Genomic DNA, 18055 nt, shown 5'->3' on the forward strand with positions numbered 1-18055 from the left:
GGTCCAAGAGCCATCAATCCCTTTTCCAACAGCCCGCTGGGTGGAGACAAGAAGAGAGGGAGCCAGGATTGGCTCCACACACTCCTGGCTTTGGCCTTGCCCACAGTCACCATGAGACCCATGGCGGATCACTCCTTAATGTATGTGGCCCTCGATTTTAAGAAAACGTTGCCCAGCCTTGAGCTAAGAGAGGCAGCTGCTTGAGGCTGTGCTTGCAGACCCTCCAAGTGTCCCTATTTTCCAGGGGAAAGTTCTGGATTTACAGAAACCGTCCCAGTTTCTGATCTGACGCCAGAATGTCCTGCTTTCCCTAGGATGTTCCTATTTTCATTGGAGAAATGTTGGAGGGTGTGGAATTATGCGACCCCTGAGTCAAGGAGATAAGTAACTATACAACCTTTAGAAGAGGTAGCAAGGTACAGTGGTGCCCTGCAAGATGAATGCCTCGCAAGACGAAAAACTCGCTAGACGAAAGAGTTTTCCCTTTTTTTTGAGTCGTTCCACAAGACGAATTTCCCTATGGGCTTGCTTCGCAAGACGAAACGTCTTGCGAGTTCTTGCGAGTTTGTTTCCTTTTTCTTAAAGCCGCTAAGCCGTTAATAGCCGCTAAGCCGCTAATAGCCGTGCTTCGCAAGACGAAAAAAATGCAAGACGAAGAGACTCGCGGAACGGATTAATTTTGTCTTGCGAGGCACCACTGTACATGTGTGGCGGACTACCCTGAGTCCCCTGAACTTGCCTGCTGCCCTCAGTCCTAGCAGCAAGATTCAAGAGCCAGTCCTGTCAGCTTCTGTAGGCTCAGTGGGAGACAGGAGAGAGATGCCACCTTGTCCTTTGCCTCGCAGTCGACCCAACTGATGGACCTTATTTGACCATCAAGAGCCACCATTTTCCACTAAAAATTCAAGGGATCATGACTGTTGAGATTGCCGGTAAAGCCTGAGGTTTTCCCTGTGATACTTCTTTGAACCACAGGACTGCTTTGACCAAAGCTATTGAAACCGAGGATCAAATGACCCAAATGTTGTTGTTTAGTTGTCTCCGACTCTTCGTGACCCCATGGACCAGAGCACGCCAGGCACGCCTGTCTTCCACTGCCTCCCACAGTTTGGTCAAACTCATGTTGGTAGCTTTGAGAACCCTGTCCAACCATCTCGTTCTCTGTCGTCCCCTTCTCCTTGTGCCCTCCATCTTTCCCAACATCAGGGTCTTTTCCAGGGAGTCTTCTCTTCTCATGAGGTGGCCAAAGTATTGGAGTCTTGGCTTCAGGATCTGTCTTTCCACTGAGCACTCAGGGCTGATTTCCTTCAGAATGGAGAGGTTTGACCCAAATACAGAGAGTTCATCGCGTTTCAGGTGGACCACTTGAGCAGGATATCATGGCCCATGGCCATCTTCCTTTCTTCAGGTAGGGTTCAAATGTGTACTTAACAGCATATTGAACAGCAAATGTGGGAATTTTCCCAGCATAGAGATAAAGCACCAAGATGTACAATCCTACGCACATTTAACACTGACCTGCTTCTGAGCGCAGGCCCCTATTGCATTTTGTGTGATAATATGGTCTATGCTCTACACAGGAAAGCCGCTCAGTAAACTTCAGATAAATGAGTCTTTCTTTCATTGTGCAGTTGGGTTTTTAAAATTCATCCTTTTGTGCTCCTAATTTGTCATAAGCGCACACACCCCCTTGCAGGAGCAGCAACAAAAGACCAGAATGATGACATAATAGATTCTGAACTCCCTCCTCCACCCTCTAGCAAGGGAGATTTGTTTTCTTCCTTAAGAATAAGCTGGCTGGTTAAAAATGAGACGAGAGATGATATTGAGCTCTCCTCCACAACCACCCACACACATAGTTGGTTTTAATCACAGATGAATGTGCTTGCTGCAGTGCTGCATGTTTGTGTAAGAAGAAATGGCTTCTTAGTAGCTATAATAAAATAAGCCATCATACTTTGTAAGGTGGGATAGGCTGCAAGGCAATGTTTGTAACTCATTGACTGCCACCATGACACTGGAGTACTAAATCTGGACACTTGGAATGCCCAATCTGTAGAGGTTTTTTATTAGACAGGGCAGTGGGCTGTTGGTGAGATCACTGAAATAAGAACTCATTAATCAACTCTAGGTTTCTGATTTAAAATGCTTCATTAACTGGTTCAGGAGAAATCGGCAGCTAAGCTGAAACAAAAGCAAACCGTATTTGCTAACTAGTGCTTACACTTGATGTAGATCCTAAAACTATTTTCAAAAACCTATGTATGAAAGCATAGTATTTGTGCACAAATGGCACAGTTCTCCTTCTAGAAGGGAAACACTCAAAGAGCTTCATTAACATGTGAATCCAAAATTCCAGATCCCCCCAAACTGATGTCAAACTTTACTGCTAGTTTCATGCCATTTCGTGCTGCGAACCCTGCATTTTGTGCTGCCCCCCCCACAACCGAGTAATTGACACAGAAAATTGGGGTCACAAGTTAATGCCAAAAAATCCAGCCTTGGCCGATTGACTCTAAACAGGTGCCAAAGTTCTGAGCTCGTTTTGTGCTGCAAACCCAACGTTTTGTGCCACCCCAGAATCCAATCTTGTCTGATTGATTGCAAACTGTTGCCAAAGTGTTGTGCTAGTTTGGTGCCATTTTGTTAATGAAGTCCAAGAAAAGCTTCTCTAGCCAAAAAGACAAAGACATGCCCATTCAAGGTTTTCCACTTTCGTGCACACACAATGGTCATGATCCTTAACACATTGAGAGCATGCACACATAATATGGGCAGAAATTAGCATACTGTAGAAAGGCAAAATTCACATTATTGCTCCACCCACTTTTGCCTCTGACCGCACTCACCACTGGCACGCGGCCCCCAGCAGGTTGCTTAGAAAAAAATGCGGCCCCCAGTTCCTCCCTCCAGTCTTGGTTTATCATGCCACCCAACTCTGTCTTGTGGTTTGGTTTTGGGCTTAGTGTTTCTGTTGGTCTGGAGGAGAAAGGCCACAAGCCTGGGTTCGGATGGCATGCCAAGCCAAATCATGGCTTCACTCTGAGCAACAACACAATAAAAGGAGAACTGGGTGCCACAATCTCCTCTCCAGGAACCCACACGTTTGCATTTAGTCATGGTTTGGCTGGCATCAGACGTAAACCAGCTCATTGCTGAGCTTCTGATGAGGTTAATCTGATGCTTATGCTAAATGTGGAAGGGGCTGCAGTAGCAAGTGCTGATTCACTCGCACCCACCCACCCACGCACACACACACCACAGCCAAACAGCCTTGCCAGTCATGCCATAGTGACCTCTGAATGGACTAACTCATTTGGCTGCTCTTTTTTTAAAAAAGTGCACTGATTTCTGATTAGTTTCCAGGAGCTGGCTTTGACATTTGAAGCACTTAAGTATTTTACTCATTTAAAAACCTTTATAATAAACCACCTTTCCAAATGATACTCTGCCAAAGGCGGCTTTCGTATTAAAATTCTAAAACATATCATTTCTATCCTTCTCCCCCCCCTCCCCCACAAAAACCACACACCTGTGTATCACAATACAAAGAGGAAGATTAGTGTTATTTGCAGATGAAGTGATTGTTGTAGATCCCATTCCTTTGGGTGACATTCCTGTAGTACATTTTAAAAGAGTGTTGCTTGAAAAAATTATTTGAAACTGGCATTATTGCATACACATCCTCAACCCCAGTGGCCCCCAAACTATGTTTTGGGTTCCTTAAATGGAAGGTGATTGTTGACAAGAGCTGCTCAGTGTACTAACAGCAGACAAAATTCCCTCAAACAAAGCTTGCACTGACCTCTACTGATCTCTTGGAATAATTAAATTGGGGAGAATATTTTTCCCCTTGTAATTGATGTCAGAGATGGGCAGACTTCAAGCTTACTTTTTTTTACTAGGACCCCTGATATCCACCAACCTGAGCCAAGCCAAACATACCATTAGAATCAAATAGTTCTGAGATCAGGAAACCGTTTTTTAAAAAAATCAGAATTCAATCGAACTTAAGTATTTCTACACCAGCACGTGTTCTTTATGTCCCCCACCCTTGGCACACTTTCTTCATTTCAGCAGAATAACTGGGAAGGGGGCAAAAAGGAATGCTGTTGTTTCCAAGTTGGGAGTCAGAAATCCTCATGATAAGACTTCAAGCCACCCACGCCTCTCTAAAACCGATTTTACAACCTCTGTAGAAAAAAGGCACGAGTCAGTTATAAACACCAATATTTGTTTTTTTATTATTTTCTAAAATAGTACAATGCTGTATTTTATTTTGTTGAATTGCAAAAGTATAAAAAACCCCTTTAAAATGTATATAAACCATAATGAAACTCTAGAGAAAGATTATCTTTTTTGACACATGTAGGAGAACAGTTGATATCAAATTAAGTTTGCGAGAAAAATGAGCACTCTCGTTATTCCTTGCAGTTTCCAGGAGACACGAGGAAAGGAGAAACGAGGCTGAGCTTCACAAATTAGCAGCTGCTTCTCACTTGCATAAGGTATTTCTGAACATTCTCCAAAAGTTAAAATTCTTTGAAACTAAAAAACAAAAGCAAAAAAACCCTCTCCTGTTGTTGAGGATGCTCCTAGCCCAGCTTGTAGGCACATATTTAAAAATGGAAAGTAAAGGAGATGAGGACGGAAGGTGAAGGATTATTTTCTCTCCCCTCCACTCCCAATTGCTTATGCATTGGCTCTGAAAGGTAGAATGACACATCTAACAATGGCAGGAGTTTTCAAAAGCTGGACTTTTGCCAAGCAACTGCAAAGTAGCAGAGGGAAGGTGCAATTATAAATGGGGGAACATTTAAATGCAACCAATATCCATCTAGGACACTGGTGGTGGTAGGGGAGAGTTACAGGGGGAAGTAGGAGATGAGCCAAAAAAAAACCTAAGCATCTACCCCTCCTACCACTTCTGAGTTGAATTGTGTCCTCTCCCAACACTTTGTGTACCATGGGACTCCCTGCCAAATATGTTGCTCCAGATTCCTGTTGTGGAATTGACTCTATTCTACTTAAAGCTTCTTTGAGTACTTAAAAAAACCCCAACCCTAAATTACTAAAAGCCGACTGCTAACCTTCTATCCAAGTTACTATAAGGGGAGAACATTTGTTGGCAGGTTTCACCTTCCAATTTAATTTGTGTTTTCACATTTCAATACTCAAGTTATAAAATGTAAACAAAATACAACCCAAATCAAAGGAGGAGTAAACCTCAGCTTAAAAAAAATAAAAATTAATTATTTTCTTCTTCTCTTCATCATCTTTCTTGAGGGCTTCTTGGGGTGCAGCTCTTCAAAAGTGTCCTCTTCGCATTTCACTTCACTGTCCAAGTCTTTGTCGTGGTCAAACTCTAAAAGAGGAAGAATTGTTCAATTTTAAAGACAAAACAATGTGCCAAGGAATACTTACCAAGCTGCATCCTAGCAGGGGGGAAATTTTGTGGAGTCCCACAGCCTTGTGTTCACTTTGTCATTGGCAAATATGCCAGAATGGCTTGAATTCCTATTTTATCTAAAACCTTTTTCAACATACCGTATTTTTCGCTCTATTGTACGCAGTTTTTCCCCTCCAAAAATTGAGGGGAAATGTGTGTGCGTCCTATGGAGCGAATGCAGGCTTCTGCATTCTCCGGCAGGGAGAGGCTGTACGGGGCTATGGCTTCTTTAACCCTGCTGCCCAGCGTCTCCCGGCAAGGAGAGGCTGCACGGGGCTAAAGGGGAAGCCAAAACAGCGAGCGGGATCCATCCCGCTCGCTGCCTTGCCTTCTTCCATAGCTGCGCGCAACCCCTCTGGCAGGGAGAGGTTGTGTGCAGCCTGTACGCTGCTCTTTGGGGCTGGGGGGGAAATATTTTTTTCCTTGATTTCCCCCCCTAAAAACTGGGTGCGCCCTATGGTCTGGTGCGCCCTATGGTGCGAAAAATACGGTATGTAAGCCTTAAGCCATCAAAAGGAGGTAAAACTTGCACTCGTTAGATGTCACTTATGAAATCTCCCCTTGCACATGCAAGTTTAAACTGGTGAAAAAATGCTGCTAGAACTTTATAGGGGTTTTTTTCCCCTTCTTCACTAATGAAGCTGCTGGATCTCATCTTGTTTCTTCTCTGGTCGCTTAGCCCCCATTCCATGAGCTGCTCTTTGACAATGCATGAAAGATATACTTTCCAATTACTGTATCACCTTACTGAGAAGAGCCAGCTGAATTTTTGTCGTGCAGCTAATAAAAGGTCCATGAACCTCTGTTCGAAAATAAAAGTGAGGATCCTAATCTCCTTTCTCAGCAAGTTCATCTTGACCCTGATTCAGAAAACATACAATTTGGGGTTGGGTGGAGGAAGGGTTGTGTGTGAAAATAATCCAACTTCAATAGGACACTTGAAGTTGATGCTTCTGTTTAAATGCCTTACTGCAGTGGTTTTCAACCAGTGTGGCATGGCGCCCTGAGGTGCCTTGAATGATGGTCAGGGTGCCATGGGCAACACTGGCCTCCGTCCCTCTTTTCTTCCCTTCCCTTCCCTTCCTCCTGATGCCCTCTTGCGTCTCTGCCTCTCAAAGGCTTGTATAGCTGTTTGTATAGAAATATACAAAGCTTGTATAGCTGGCTACAAGCTCTGTAGGTGAATGGTGCCTCTGGAGCTGGCCAGGGGGTGCTGGTTGCCAGGGGCTGAGGTGGCAAGAAAGTGGGCGAGGGAGTCCAGCCAGCCAGCCAGCCAGCGTGCCAGCCCTTGCTGTTGGGAATGGGCAGACAAGTCCCAGGCCCCTGTGGGGCAGTGTGGGGAGGCACCTCTCTTTGGGGCAAGGGTGGCAGCTCAGAGACCAGGGGCGGCAGCAGCAGCTGCCCAGAGGACTCCCAAGGAGATGGGAGGAGGCTGATGGAACATTCCCCGAGGGAGGGTGTTCAAAAAAGGGTGAGGGACTGCTAGCTCAGCAGGCAAGGGGTGACATAACAGGGCTCCTGAATCCCACAGGGGAGCTGCAGGAAGAATATAGTTGTTCAAGGGAGCTGTAGACTCAAAAAGGGTGAAAACCTCTGCCTTACTGAATGGCCCATGTGTCAATTCTAATTGCCAAAAGGAGGAGAAAGAAAATTCCCTGTCTCTTCAGCAGTTGGGCAAGAAAGGAAGAATTTAGTCAAGGAAAGCTCCTGACCTAGCAATAAGGCTGCATCCATACTGAATCCACTATCTCAAATTACAAGTTCCATGCTAAGTAACTGAATGGGCTGCCAGCATAGTATATCACTATTCTTACAAGCCACAGTACTGCTGACTTCTAAACAATACACGCTTCAGTTTTAACAGATGTAACCTTATATAGTGAGCTGCATGTACTTAAAATTTAAAACGTACCTTCCTCCTTTAGTAGGCGGGACTCCGTTTCCTTCAGCCAATTGGAAGCTTTGTCTACATTAGAATTCAAACTGCTAGCCAACTTGGACATGGTTTCTTCAGCTAAAACATAAAACAAAAAGATGTAACCAATTAGAATCATGGGTGTAATGGGAAGGGGTAACACCCCATTTAACACTTATTATAGGAATGTAGAAACAATGGAAGTTGGGGACAAGGGGTGGGCAGGAAACCACTACTTTCATCTGAAAAGGCAAGCCATTATTTAACAGTATATGTGCATGATGGAGTGCTAGGCATTATATCTAACACTTCATTACTGGAGTGGACTGTTGTTATTGTTGAAAAATCACATCTGCATAGTGTGGGTCCTGCCAGAATGCTTATATTCACTAAATAATTTTGATGAATGACATTTCAGTATCATTCCCTGCAAAGGAGAACATTCCCTGACTGCTGAGATGATAGACGTTGAAACAACTGAAATGCCTTACCATCAGCCCACGCCTTTCTCCTATAGATGTCCTCCACCATATCAGAAATCTTCTTAATAGCCGCTTGGATTCTGCTTTGCATGTGGTTAGACTGCTCATTTGATGCAAAGTGGCCTTTGATGCACGTGTTATCGGCAATACTTTCCATCACATCCATCCCCTTTCGGATTAATGGCTCCACGTTAATTCTGAAAAACTCAAAATACCTCTGGTAAGAGGCAAAATTATTTCCATGTTCGTCCAGCATGATGTGATTTTCAAACGTTTCACCAGCGGCAAAAAATTCATTTCTGTCCATGTTCTCTTCCCAGTCTGCCTCCGCTGGTGTTGTGACTTCTGTGGGTTCTTTTTCAGAAGGTTCTGTCTGAGCAGCAAAGTTTGCAGGCCTTTGGAGAAATTTGACTCCACAAAGGTCACACTGTGTTGGGTCAACGTCTGCTTTTTTGAAGACTCCCAGTGCCATATCTGGGGATTCTTGCTTTGAAGAGGAAATCCTTTTCCATCTAATGCAACAATGGACAAACAGGAAAAGGCCCCGCAGCTTCCGCTTGGCAGAAGCTTTCTGCTGTTGCTTCTGCTGCCTTATCGATGCTATATTGGCTAATGGGTCTTCTCTCTCTTCGATGTACATGTCCTTTTCAAGATCTATTTCTGCCTCTTCGAAATTCCTTGCCTGGCTCAGATATGCAAATCTGTCCAAGTCGGCAACCTCAAAGTAGATACCTCTGACAAGTTTGTTGTTCTCATACTTAGTAACCCTCGTTCCTCTAGGGTCCCACCTCCAACAACAGTCCGCTAAATACTCTGTATCTCGGCAAAACAGCAGCTCCTTGAGGCCATCAACTACTTCTTTAACACTGGAAGTCTCACTCATCAGATCCACAATCTTAATCAATCTTTCAGGCACTTTGGAAGGGAAGTCCCTTTTCAGTTCTGCAAGGAATTCTCGGAGGGTGGGAAAAATTTTGGCTAAGAGATCTTTATATTTCCAACCAAGCACCTGATCAGCATTCACCAACATCACTAAGCAAAGCACCACAGTGCGCTCAGCTTCCCCAGACATGATGAAGCCAAGGTCACCAAAAGCATCAAAGAGTACATTGAAGTTTTCATACCCACACAGAACCTTGGCTAAATATCTCAGGTGAAGCTTAAATTTCTCTATGGCTTGCTTTGTGTCCTGTGGCTTATATTCTTGTATGACAGAAAAGGTGAAGGCGTCTTTACATCGGTCCCCTCTTGCGAATAAATAGTCCCAGTAATGGAAGAGGGCAATATAACTCTTGGGGAGGCAGAGAGTCATGGTTTTGCAGAGGCGCATGAGGACAGCACAACACAGGACGAACTGAAATTCCAGCAAAGCCACAGTGTTTCCTATGCTTGGAATTAAAGGGTCAACGCATTTCTTCACCAAGACATTCATGAAACGATAAAACAACCACCTGCACTGCTCAAGGTTTCTGTGAATGTAGAGCTGGTCCATGGATTCCTGCAAGAGTCTGATGAAACACAAGTATGTGCTTTCAGCATTCCCTGCATATTTATCAGGTAGCAGCATTCCATATCTGCCCTCTATGCCTTTGGATCTCCCTCTCCCCCTTTCGTCCGCCATCTTCAGTTCTCTGTTATAGTCATCTTCTTCTTTGGAAAGGAGTCTATCAAACTCTTCGGGGTAAGTGGAAGTAAAGGCAAAGACCTGCATCATTCTCAGCCACAGATCCGTCGATTCTCTCCTGTTCTGGGCCGTCTCGTTTCTAAATTCAGACCGGATGCATTCTCTCAGAACTGCCCTGCAAGGATTAGAATTTTTATGGCTAAAGTGATAATGGCTCAGGATCTGTTTGCATACCACTGGATTTTCGGACACCATCCTCAGGTGGAAGTGCTTGGGAAATATTGCATTGATAAGAGATTTGCAGAGTGCATACTTATCAGCGGTCAATAGCTCATCAATGGCATTGGGTTCATGAAGCAAATCTTTTGGGAACACTTGCTTGGCTTCTAACAGAAGCCCATTTATTGCAGCCAGGTGCATTTTACACCGAAATATAGATTTTATCTCGTGAAGTGACAGGGAGCTATGGAAGTCCTCACAGGTTTCATCCTCACACTTCAAGCCTGCAATAAACTTTGTGCAAACATTTGGGAATCTCAGACCACGTAAATGGTGAATAATGGCAGTAAGCCTATTCAACAAATGTTTATTCAGTGCAAATTTCACCTCTTCCAGGCTTACACTGAGCTTATCACTTGTTCTCTTTTCTCTCTGTTTGTAACTCTCGGACAAATGTTCTAGAATACAGCCCGCTTCATTCTGGGGGACCTGACAACTTTCCCCATCTATCAGGACAATTCCAAAGTATTCAAAACACGACTTCACCATTTCCTTCTCGGCGTTGGTGCCTGCTTTTTTGAAAGCCTTGACCAGATTTAGGAGGGCTTCGATTCCATAGGATGTTAATCCCAAGATGGCCTCACTCTTGACATCACAGCTTGTTGCGCCAAACAGAGCTTCCACAGCGCCAGCATTGTGATTCACACGCAAAAACATTCCAAAGGCCTTCTCCAACGTATAGAAGTCTTTCTCTAAAAGTCCTATCAAATAGGTAGCCTCTGCGCTACCAGACTTTTGGTCTGTTCGCTCAAACAGATCTAAGGCTTCGCTCAAGATGTCTCTCACGTTCTCCACCTCACAAATGCCTGCCACACTAAGGCGGGCCGCAGCAAGCAGGCACGATGCTCGGAACTCTTTTTGGTTAGTGAGCTTGGCTGCTTCCAGTACAAAGCCATGCTGCATCATCAGCTTTGCGGCTTCTTCATCTTTGCCTTCCCTCTTCAGCAGGTCAGCAGCTTCAGCAAAGCATTTGTGCGTTTTCAAAAACACAAGCTGGTCTTCGGTGTCAAGGTGAGACAGCACCTCCTTCATTTCACTCATCTTGTTTGTGCGCAGGTACTTGGCAGCAGCTTCCAAATAAAACTGGTTTGCTGTGTATGAAAGTTTGGAAATTGGCAGTCCTTCTTTTCTCATCATCTTTTGATATCTGAAACAGACATATACAAGTAAACTTCAACAGGGAATTGGAAGTAGATGCACAACTTCACATCCAGTGAGATGTTATCTAACACTGCTATAAGTTGTTCTGGAGACTCAGAGCTTAATATGAAGTTGAGCCAGGTCTCAATATTTCCGATTTCCCTTTCTTCATAATACTGGTGTTTGGTTTTATTATTGGTGTATATTTCATATTATGTTTTATAGTCTGGTGTCAGGGAACTGCCATCGGAGCTAGAGGCGGAGGAAAGGCTCCAGAGGGATGCCGGAGAGGGTCCCAGTAGGGAGAGAGGCAGCCCATCTGCTGGGGAAGGAAATCAGCGTAGCACCAGTGGAGAAGGGGGGCAGATGGGGGAATCGGAGAGAAGGCTCCAGGACTCCTCACCGGAGACCAGCGGGGAGAGCACGGGTCCTCCGCTGCCCACACCCTCCCTGCGCAGAAGACTTCCGCGCAGGGAGAGTAGACGGAGACTTGGCGTCAAAGAACTTCTTTGCTGGAAGAAGTTCAAGAAACGCCCACTGACGGATTCTGCCAGCGATTGAGACAGCCACGGATGGGTGGCTGTCCGGACAGAAAGGGTTCACCCAGGTAACCCAGCCAGGTGTGGCGACAACTTACGCACGAGCAACCCCCTAGAACCATTACATCTGGTTATATGTCATGGCATTTGGCTAGTACAATCAGCTCATTGGCTGAGTGACTGAATGATTTTCAAAGCTGATTTAAAAACAAAAAAGTACTGGGCACTGTTTCTTTTTTAAAAAAACAAACCAGCACTTTTACTTTTCTATTAGATCTTTGTATATGCACTGTAGAAATGGCTTAAACCAGGGGTCCGCAAACTTTTTCAGCAGGGGGCCTGTCCACTGTCCTTCAGACCTTGTGGGGGGCCGGACTATATTTTGAAAAAAATTATGAATGAATTCCTATGCCCCACAAATAACCCGGAGATGTATTTTAAATAGAAGCACACATTCTACTCATGTAAAAACACCAGGCTGGCCCCACAAATAACTCAGAGATGCATTTTAAATAAAAGGACACATTCTACTCATGTAAAAATATGCTGATTCCTGGACCATCCACGGGCCGGATTTAGAAGGCGATTGGGCCGGATCCAGACCCCGGGCCTTAGTTTGCCTGCCCATGGCTTAAACTATCTTTTCCAAGTATTAACATTTTCATAGGCTATTTAGATATGTGGTTCTAAACGGCATGCATTGCAACCCAAGGACACAAATAAGCAATATTTTCATAAAACTGACAAGGCAGAAGAAATGCTATTTTTTTTAATGAAACAGGCTCTTGAAATACAGACCTTTCAACCGATTTTGCTGCTTCTTCATACAGCTCCTCATGGCAACACATTTTAAGCGCTAGATCAAACTCTTGCATCTGCTCAAAACACCTGTATGCATCTTTGTAGTATTGTCCTCTTTTATAGTAATATGCCGCTTCTTTCACCTGTACGATGATGACACCACATGGATGCTTACATCAAGCATACAATAGCTGGCAACACCTCTCTAATTCTAGCAAATAGGGCTAGACTGACTGCAAGAGGAAACAACTTGCTTATGCTAATAGGCTATCATCTAACGTCAGATAGGAGTTTAGTTATCACCTGGAGTTCACTCAAGCACCACATATTTCAAGTGAATAAATACACATTCAGCAGCAAGTCACCAAGTCTACCACGACAAATGTAAAGAAAATCAAATCAGGTGCATGCGTGTGTGACAAATTTCTCCCTTTTAACACTTCTCACAATAGAAAGGAAATTGATTTGTCTGTCCTTATCACACAACACAAAAAGGCCAGCTTAAAATATTTACTGGTTCCTAGACTTTCCAGGCACTCTCTCTCCCACCCCCATTTTCTTCTCTATGGCTGACCTCAATTAAGTCTCACCCACTTACCTAAAATTAAGGCTTCATACACCCATATCCACACAACACACACATATTCTGTAGGGGCAACCAGGTGTGCACCAAGCTAGCTTTCATTTCTGCCTACTGACTATGCAAAAGTGAAGTAATATGAACAACAGAAAATATGAAATAAGAAACCTTTTGCATGCAGAGTAGCTGTGGGATAAAATATACTGACCCAAACAGCTCTCCTGAGTCAAATGTCACTTCCATTAACTGTTAAAATAGCTCTCAATGCAATGCTTTGATGAGCAGAGATAAATCAACTTGGATTTCTTACTCTCCCATAGTGAAATACTAAAGAGCCCCCCCGCAAAAAAAACTGGAAAATGAAAGATAAAGAAGTGGGGAAACCACATTTACCTTTCCTAATTTTTCATAAAGTTGTGCACAAAGCTGGTACTCTTTGGCATGGATTAGACATTTGAGAGCCAAATTTGGTTCATCACATTCTAGATAAGTTTTAGCCAGTTCCATATATTCCATTTGCTTCTCTCTGTTTATATATATAGAGAGAAATAAAACAAAGCAATCACATTTTGAAAAATAGGCAGCCAATTGATTCAAGGTATTTCATTCCATTAGCTATTTTAAAACATTAACAAGCTGAGACAGAAACAGATTCCAATACGCGTTCTTCATGCAGGAAAGAAATATAATAAACAGTGACTTCACTGCTCTAAAAGGGACCTCAAGTCTTCTTTTTGAATCAAGCCATGGTCTATGTTACATCCATCACAACTGGAAGCAAAAAGGAGTAAAGTAGTTATGCCAAATTTGTTCCATTGGCTTTAAAAGGAAGCTCTAGATATGGAAAGGCCAGTCAGGAGAAAGTCTGACGGAGAAAGTATGTGGAATGATAATTGTAGGAAGCAGAGGTGGTAGTAGCACCCTAAAGAGCTGGGTGTGCACCCTAGAGGAAGGCAAGATATTTACTTTTTATAGCATCTAAGATAGGAAGCATAAAACTGCCACAGATTCCCTATCACCACCATGCCAATTCACAAGTCACAGCAAGCCACAAATAATGATTTACCACGAATACGCAGATTGTTCTTGTGACTCTCTACTAGCAAGTTCAAAGAACAAAGCAAGACTGATCCCTGAGCCGCAAATCATGGTTTGCTTGGACCAAAATGAAACAGCCAATCTCTGGTTCAAATTAACATTAAACCAAGGATTATGGCAGGCATAGGTAAACTCAGCCCTCCAGATGTTTTGGGACTACAATTCCCATCATCCCTAACCACTGGTCCTGTTAGCTAGGGATGATGGGAGTTGTAGTCCCAAAACATCTGGAGGGCCGAGTTTGCTTATGCCTGGATTATGGTTTGCTGCTTCTATGTGCTTAAGTTGAGGGAGGGCAGGGTTTGCTGTAAACCAGCGTTTATGGTGATGCATCAACCGACTTTTAACCAAAAACTTTCAAACAGATTTATGTTTTTTACATTTAGAAGACACTTACCTGGGGTTCATTTTCTTTGACTGTACTTTAAGCACAGCGTCATGTGCCAAGGCTAGTTTTTCCTTCTCGGCTGCTCCTCCTTTTTGATAGCATTTAGCAGCCACCTGAAACAGGAAAACAACATTTATCTAGAGCAGTGTTTCCCAACCTTGTGCCTCCAGCTGTTTTTGAACTACAACTCCCATAATCCCTGACTAGCAAGACCAGTGGCAAGGGATGATGGGAATTGTAGTCCAAAAACAGCTGGAGGCACAAGGTTGGGATACACTGATCTAGAGCACAGAGGAGCAGTGCTACTCACTTATTTGAATGGCAGACAACAGGCCAAGCAGGCTTGCTCATTGTTAGGTATTTTGTTTGTTTTTAATCATCTCTTGCTCCTGTGCCTGTAACAGTATCTTAACGGGCCACCATTTGAGATATCAATGCTTCCCCCAAAAGCAGCGCTCCTAGAAGGCTTCACAAAGTGCCCGAACACATGCTTGTAGGAAGCCCACAAGTAGATCATTACCCTTCTTCACTGTGGCTGCCCATCCCCACCCCCAAAACAAAACTCAGCATGGAGCTTCCATCTAGTCATCATAGCAAATAGCCGCAGATAGACCTTCCCTCCATGAATTATCTGTTGAAAATCATCTAAGTGTCGGGGGGTTGCCGGGAGGGAGGACAGGCCCCCTGGCGAATGACATATATGTGCCAGCCCATCTCTCCCTTCTTCGTGCTGCTCGGGAGATCCATCAACCTACTTCCCCGACATGCATCCGTGACTCATGTCTTGAGACGATGAGCACACACTGACTTAGCAGAGTCAATAACAGCAGTGCTAGACTTGAGGCGTGAGTACCAAGCTACTTTTATTATATAGAAATCAGGACAAAGGAAACCAAGGCTCCTCTCTCTCTCTTCTTCCTCGGAGAGAAGGAATACAACAGTACAACAGAGCGGAACAGTGTAAAAACAACATCCGCTCCCATCAGTGATGGAATGTAAACAAAGACATGTGATGAAGCAACCCCACATATCTGCACAACGGGGGAACGGAATTCCAACACTAAGCAGGTATCGCTCTTCACATCTTGTAGCAGTGAACTTCATGTTCATTATAAACTGCAGAAAGATGCAGAATCAGAGTTGGCTCGTCCCACACTTCAAGAGCCACTGCTGCTACAGCATCCATGAGAGGTGGCCATCCAGCCTCTACTTAAAAACCTCTAAGGAAAGATAGTCCACCATATTCTGAGGCCATCTGCTTCACTCTCAATCCAAACATTTGCCCAACCTTGGTTTAAGGCTTAAGCTGTAAATTGCAACATGCAATTAGTGTGCGCGCAAAGAAATCGAGCAACAAACTACGACAGAGTTAGATCCAAAGAAGTGTAAATGGAAGGAAAATAGCAACAAGCCCTGTTGGCACAACAGCTTGATTTGGAGTTCACGCAGTGCTTTATGTAGCAGGGCAGGCTTCTACAGCAAAGAAGAACAGCATCTTTGAATTTAGTTTCATTTCTTTGCACACAACTCTGTAACCATTGCCCTTCCATAAACATAAGCTGCCTTCTGCATCTGGAAAAGCACAACTGGATCCATTCCTAAATGTACATACAAACCTCTCTACAGGGAACCAGGCAGAGGGCCTTCTCGGTAGTGGCGCCCGCCCTGTGGAACGCCCTTCCAGCAGATGTCAAAGCGATAAACAACTACCTGACATTCAGGCAGCCCTGTTCAGGGAAGTTTTTAACGTGTGATTTTACTGTATTTTTGGTTTCTATGGAAGCCGTCCAGAGTGGCTGGGGAGGCCCAGCCAGATGGGCGGGGTATAAATAATAAATTATTATTATTATTATTATTATTATTATTATTATTATTATTATTATTATCTCAAGAACATTGGTTAAAAAAAATTCTTAATATAAAATCCAAACTGCAAACAAAAAAGAAAACAGTTACAAAACACACTGCTATATATATAGAAAAGCACACCCAATATTTCAAGTGTACCAAAGGTAACCCAAAACAAGTTGAACATGCTCTATAGCATTTGGTTAATTAAACTACTGGGTTAAAAAACAAAAGCAGCACTGGATGTAGCCTTAATTCGTAAGCATTTCTCAAAATTGTGCCAATTCAGCTATGACACACTGGTACATGACAACAAAGACAAAAAGTGAAATTAGTTCCACAATTATCGGTCTATTTGCTATATAGTTTTCACTGAGTGACACTTTACCAATGAAAGCAACAAAAACAAGCCTTTGTGTTGCACTGCAAAAAAAAGGGGGGGAAACACCATTTTAAGTACATCAAACATCAACAGGGCATACAGACTTAAACACAGCGACTCAACAGGATTTGCAGGTGTGTTCCCGGTTGTGAATTAGAGGGACCACATCCATGGCATTTTGCCATGCCTCGTCTGCAAAATTATTGAAAATCATTAAAAAAATACTCAATTAAATGAGGTTCTGCCCCACCCTAGCAGAAGCCTGCCCCCCACAAAGCTCTACCGGTACACAGCCTAGCATAATTCTAATCTGTATTGTTGTTTGTTTGTTTGTTTGCAATTTCACTTCTATGTTTCATTGCCAGAGTTACTGTATTTTTCCTAAAATGCCCTCCCTTTTAAGCAAGTCTGTGAATTTACCTTCCAACACTGATGCTTTGCATAATATTCTCCTTGCGCAATCCATTCTTCTGGAGTTGAGGTTTTAACAAACATGCTGTCATCAAAATCTAGGAGGCAAAACAAGGATGGAAGGAATTGTTGCACTGTTAAAATTCTTGTGACATCAACTCAGCTCACTTTTAATTCAGTCATCTGAGCAGTTCTCTTGACTGTAAGCCTGCTTTGGGGTGGAGAAAATGGGAGGTTGGTTCCCCAACTCACATCCCCTTCTCAAAATGGCGCTCTGACAAAGCTAACTGTTGACCACAGATATAAATGTTCTTGGATATGTGACAGCCTTAGCCAATGCTTTCCTAGTATGTTGCAGTCAGCTGTGAGTTGGTTCCAAGGCACTCTTGAAGAGACAGAGATAAGAAGAAACCAGAAATATATTAGAAACATCTTTTTAAGTCAGACTTCCCCAACCTGGTGTCTGCCAAATGTTGTGGAATTACAACTTCCATCATCCCTGACCTTTGGCCATATTAGTTGGGCTGGATGGATGCTGCAGTTAAAAACAGGAAGGCTGTTTTTAAGCTCATTAAACTAGCCCTAACATTACTGAAGTCATTGGGAATTTCCTAAAATGTAGGCGATAAAAAACATTTAAGCATAAATTTCTCCTTCCTTAATTATTTGCACCTTCTGTGCTAAAATCAAATGTTTATTATGAGACAGTCTAGTTTGCAGAATTTTGTAGCATAGACCTTACCTTTATCTTCCTCTGTTTTGACAACCTGAACGAGTTCTCGCTTGATGAAATATCGAAATGCAGGTGCACGCCTGTCACTGTTTTCGTCAAAGATCCACAGATTGACTCTGGCCCTTGTAATAGCAGTATATAACTGCTTTAGCTCTCCATTAAGCATCTAGGAATACAATGTTGATATGTGCAAAAGACTATCATAAAGAGCAGTGCTGCAGCTAAATACATTTGGACTAATGTTTCATCAAGAGAAATCAAACTCTAGGACATCATGTTTGAAGACACAGAAATCAAAATAAATTTACTAGTGCAAACTAACATGCCATTAGACTGCCAAGCCAAGTGTGGCCTTTGGTTTAAACTCGCCTGTTTGGAATTCACTG

The 18055-nt window shown here is 43.4% G+C and overlaps 1 protein-coding gene and 1 long non-coding RNA gene across 2 annotated transcripts in view; one reads left to right on the plus strand and one right to left on the minus strand.

Moving 5' to 3' along the window:
• Positions 1-4825: 4825 nt before the first annotated feature.
• TRANK1 (tetratricopeptide repeat and ankyrin repeat containing 1) overlaps positions 4826-18055 on the minus strand; it is a 52959-nt gene continuing 39729 nt past the window's right edge. Inside the window, exons 17-24 of the mRNA XM_081834706.1 lie at positions 17679-17835; positions 16946-17034; positions 14305-14408; positions 13203-13335; positions 12227-12372; positions 7856-10896; positions 7362-7463; positions 4826-5365 (exon numbers count right to left, since the gene is read on the minus strand). Of these exons, the coding sequence (XP_081690832.1) occupies positions 5253-5365; positions 7362-7463; positions 7856-10896; positions 12227-12372; positions 13203-13335; positions 14305-14408; positions 16946-17034; positions 17679-17835 (3885 nt within the window). The 3' untranslated portion in view covers positions 4826-5252. The remainder of the gene's footprint in view (positions 5366-7361; positions 7464-7855; positions 10897-12226; positions 12373-13202; positions 13336-14304; positions 14409-16945; positions 17035-17678; positions 17836-18055) is intronic.
• Positions 14313-14843, plus strand: LOC309326281. The gene is made up of 2 exons (XR_014150258.1): positions 14313-14455; positions 14588-14843. It is a non-coding gene; the product is annotated as an uncharacterized lncRNA (long non-coding RNA).

The sequence above is a fragment of the Podarcis erhardii genome (genome assembly GCF_964252035.2).
Source record: "Podarcis erhardii genome assembly, chromosome: 12".
NCBI lineage: Eukaryota > Metazoa > Chordata > Lepidosauria > Squamata > Lacertidae > Podarcis > Podarcis erhardii.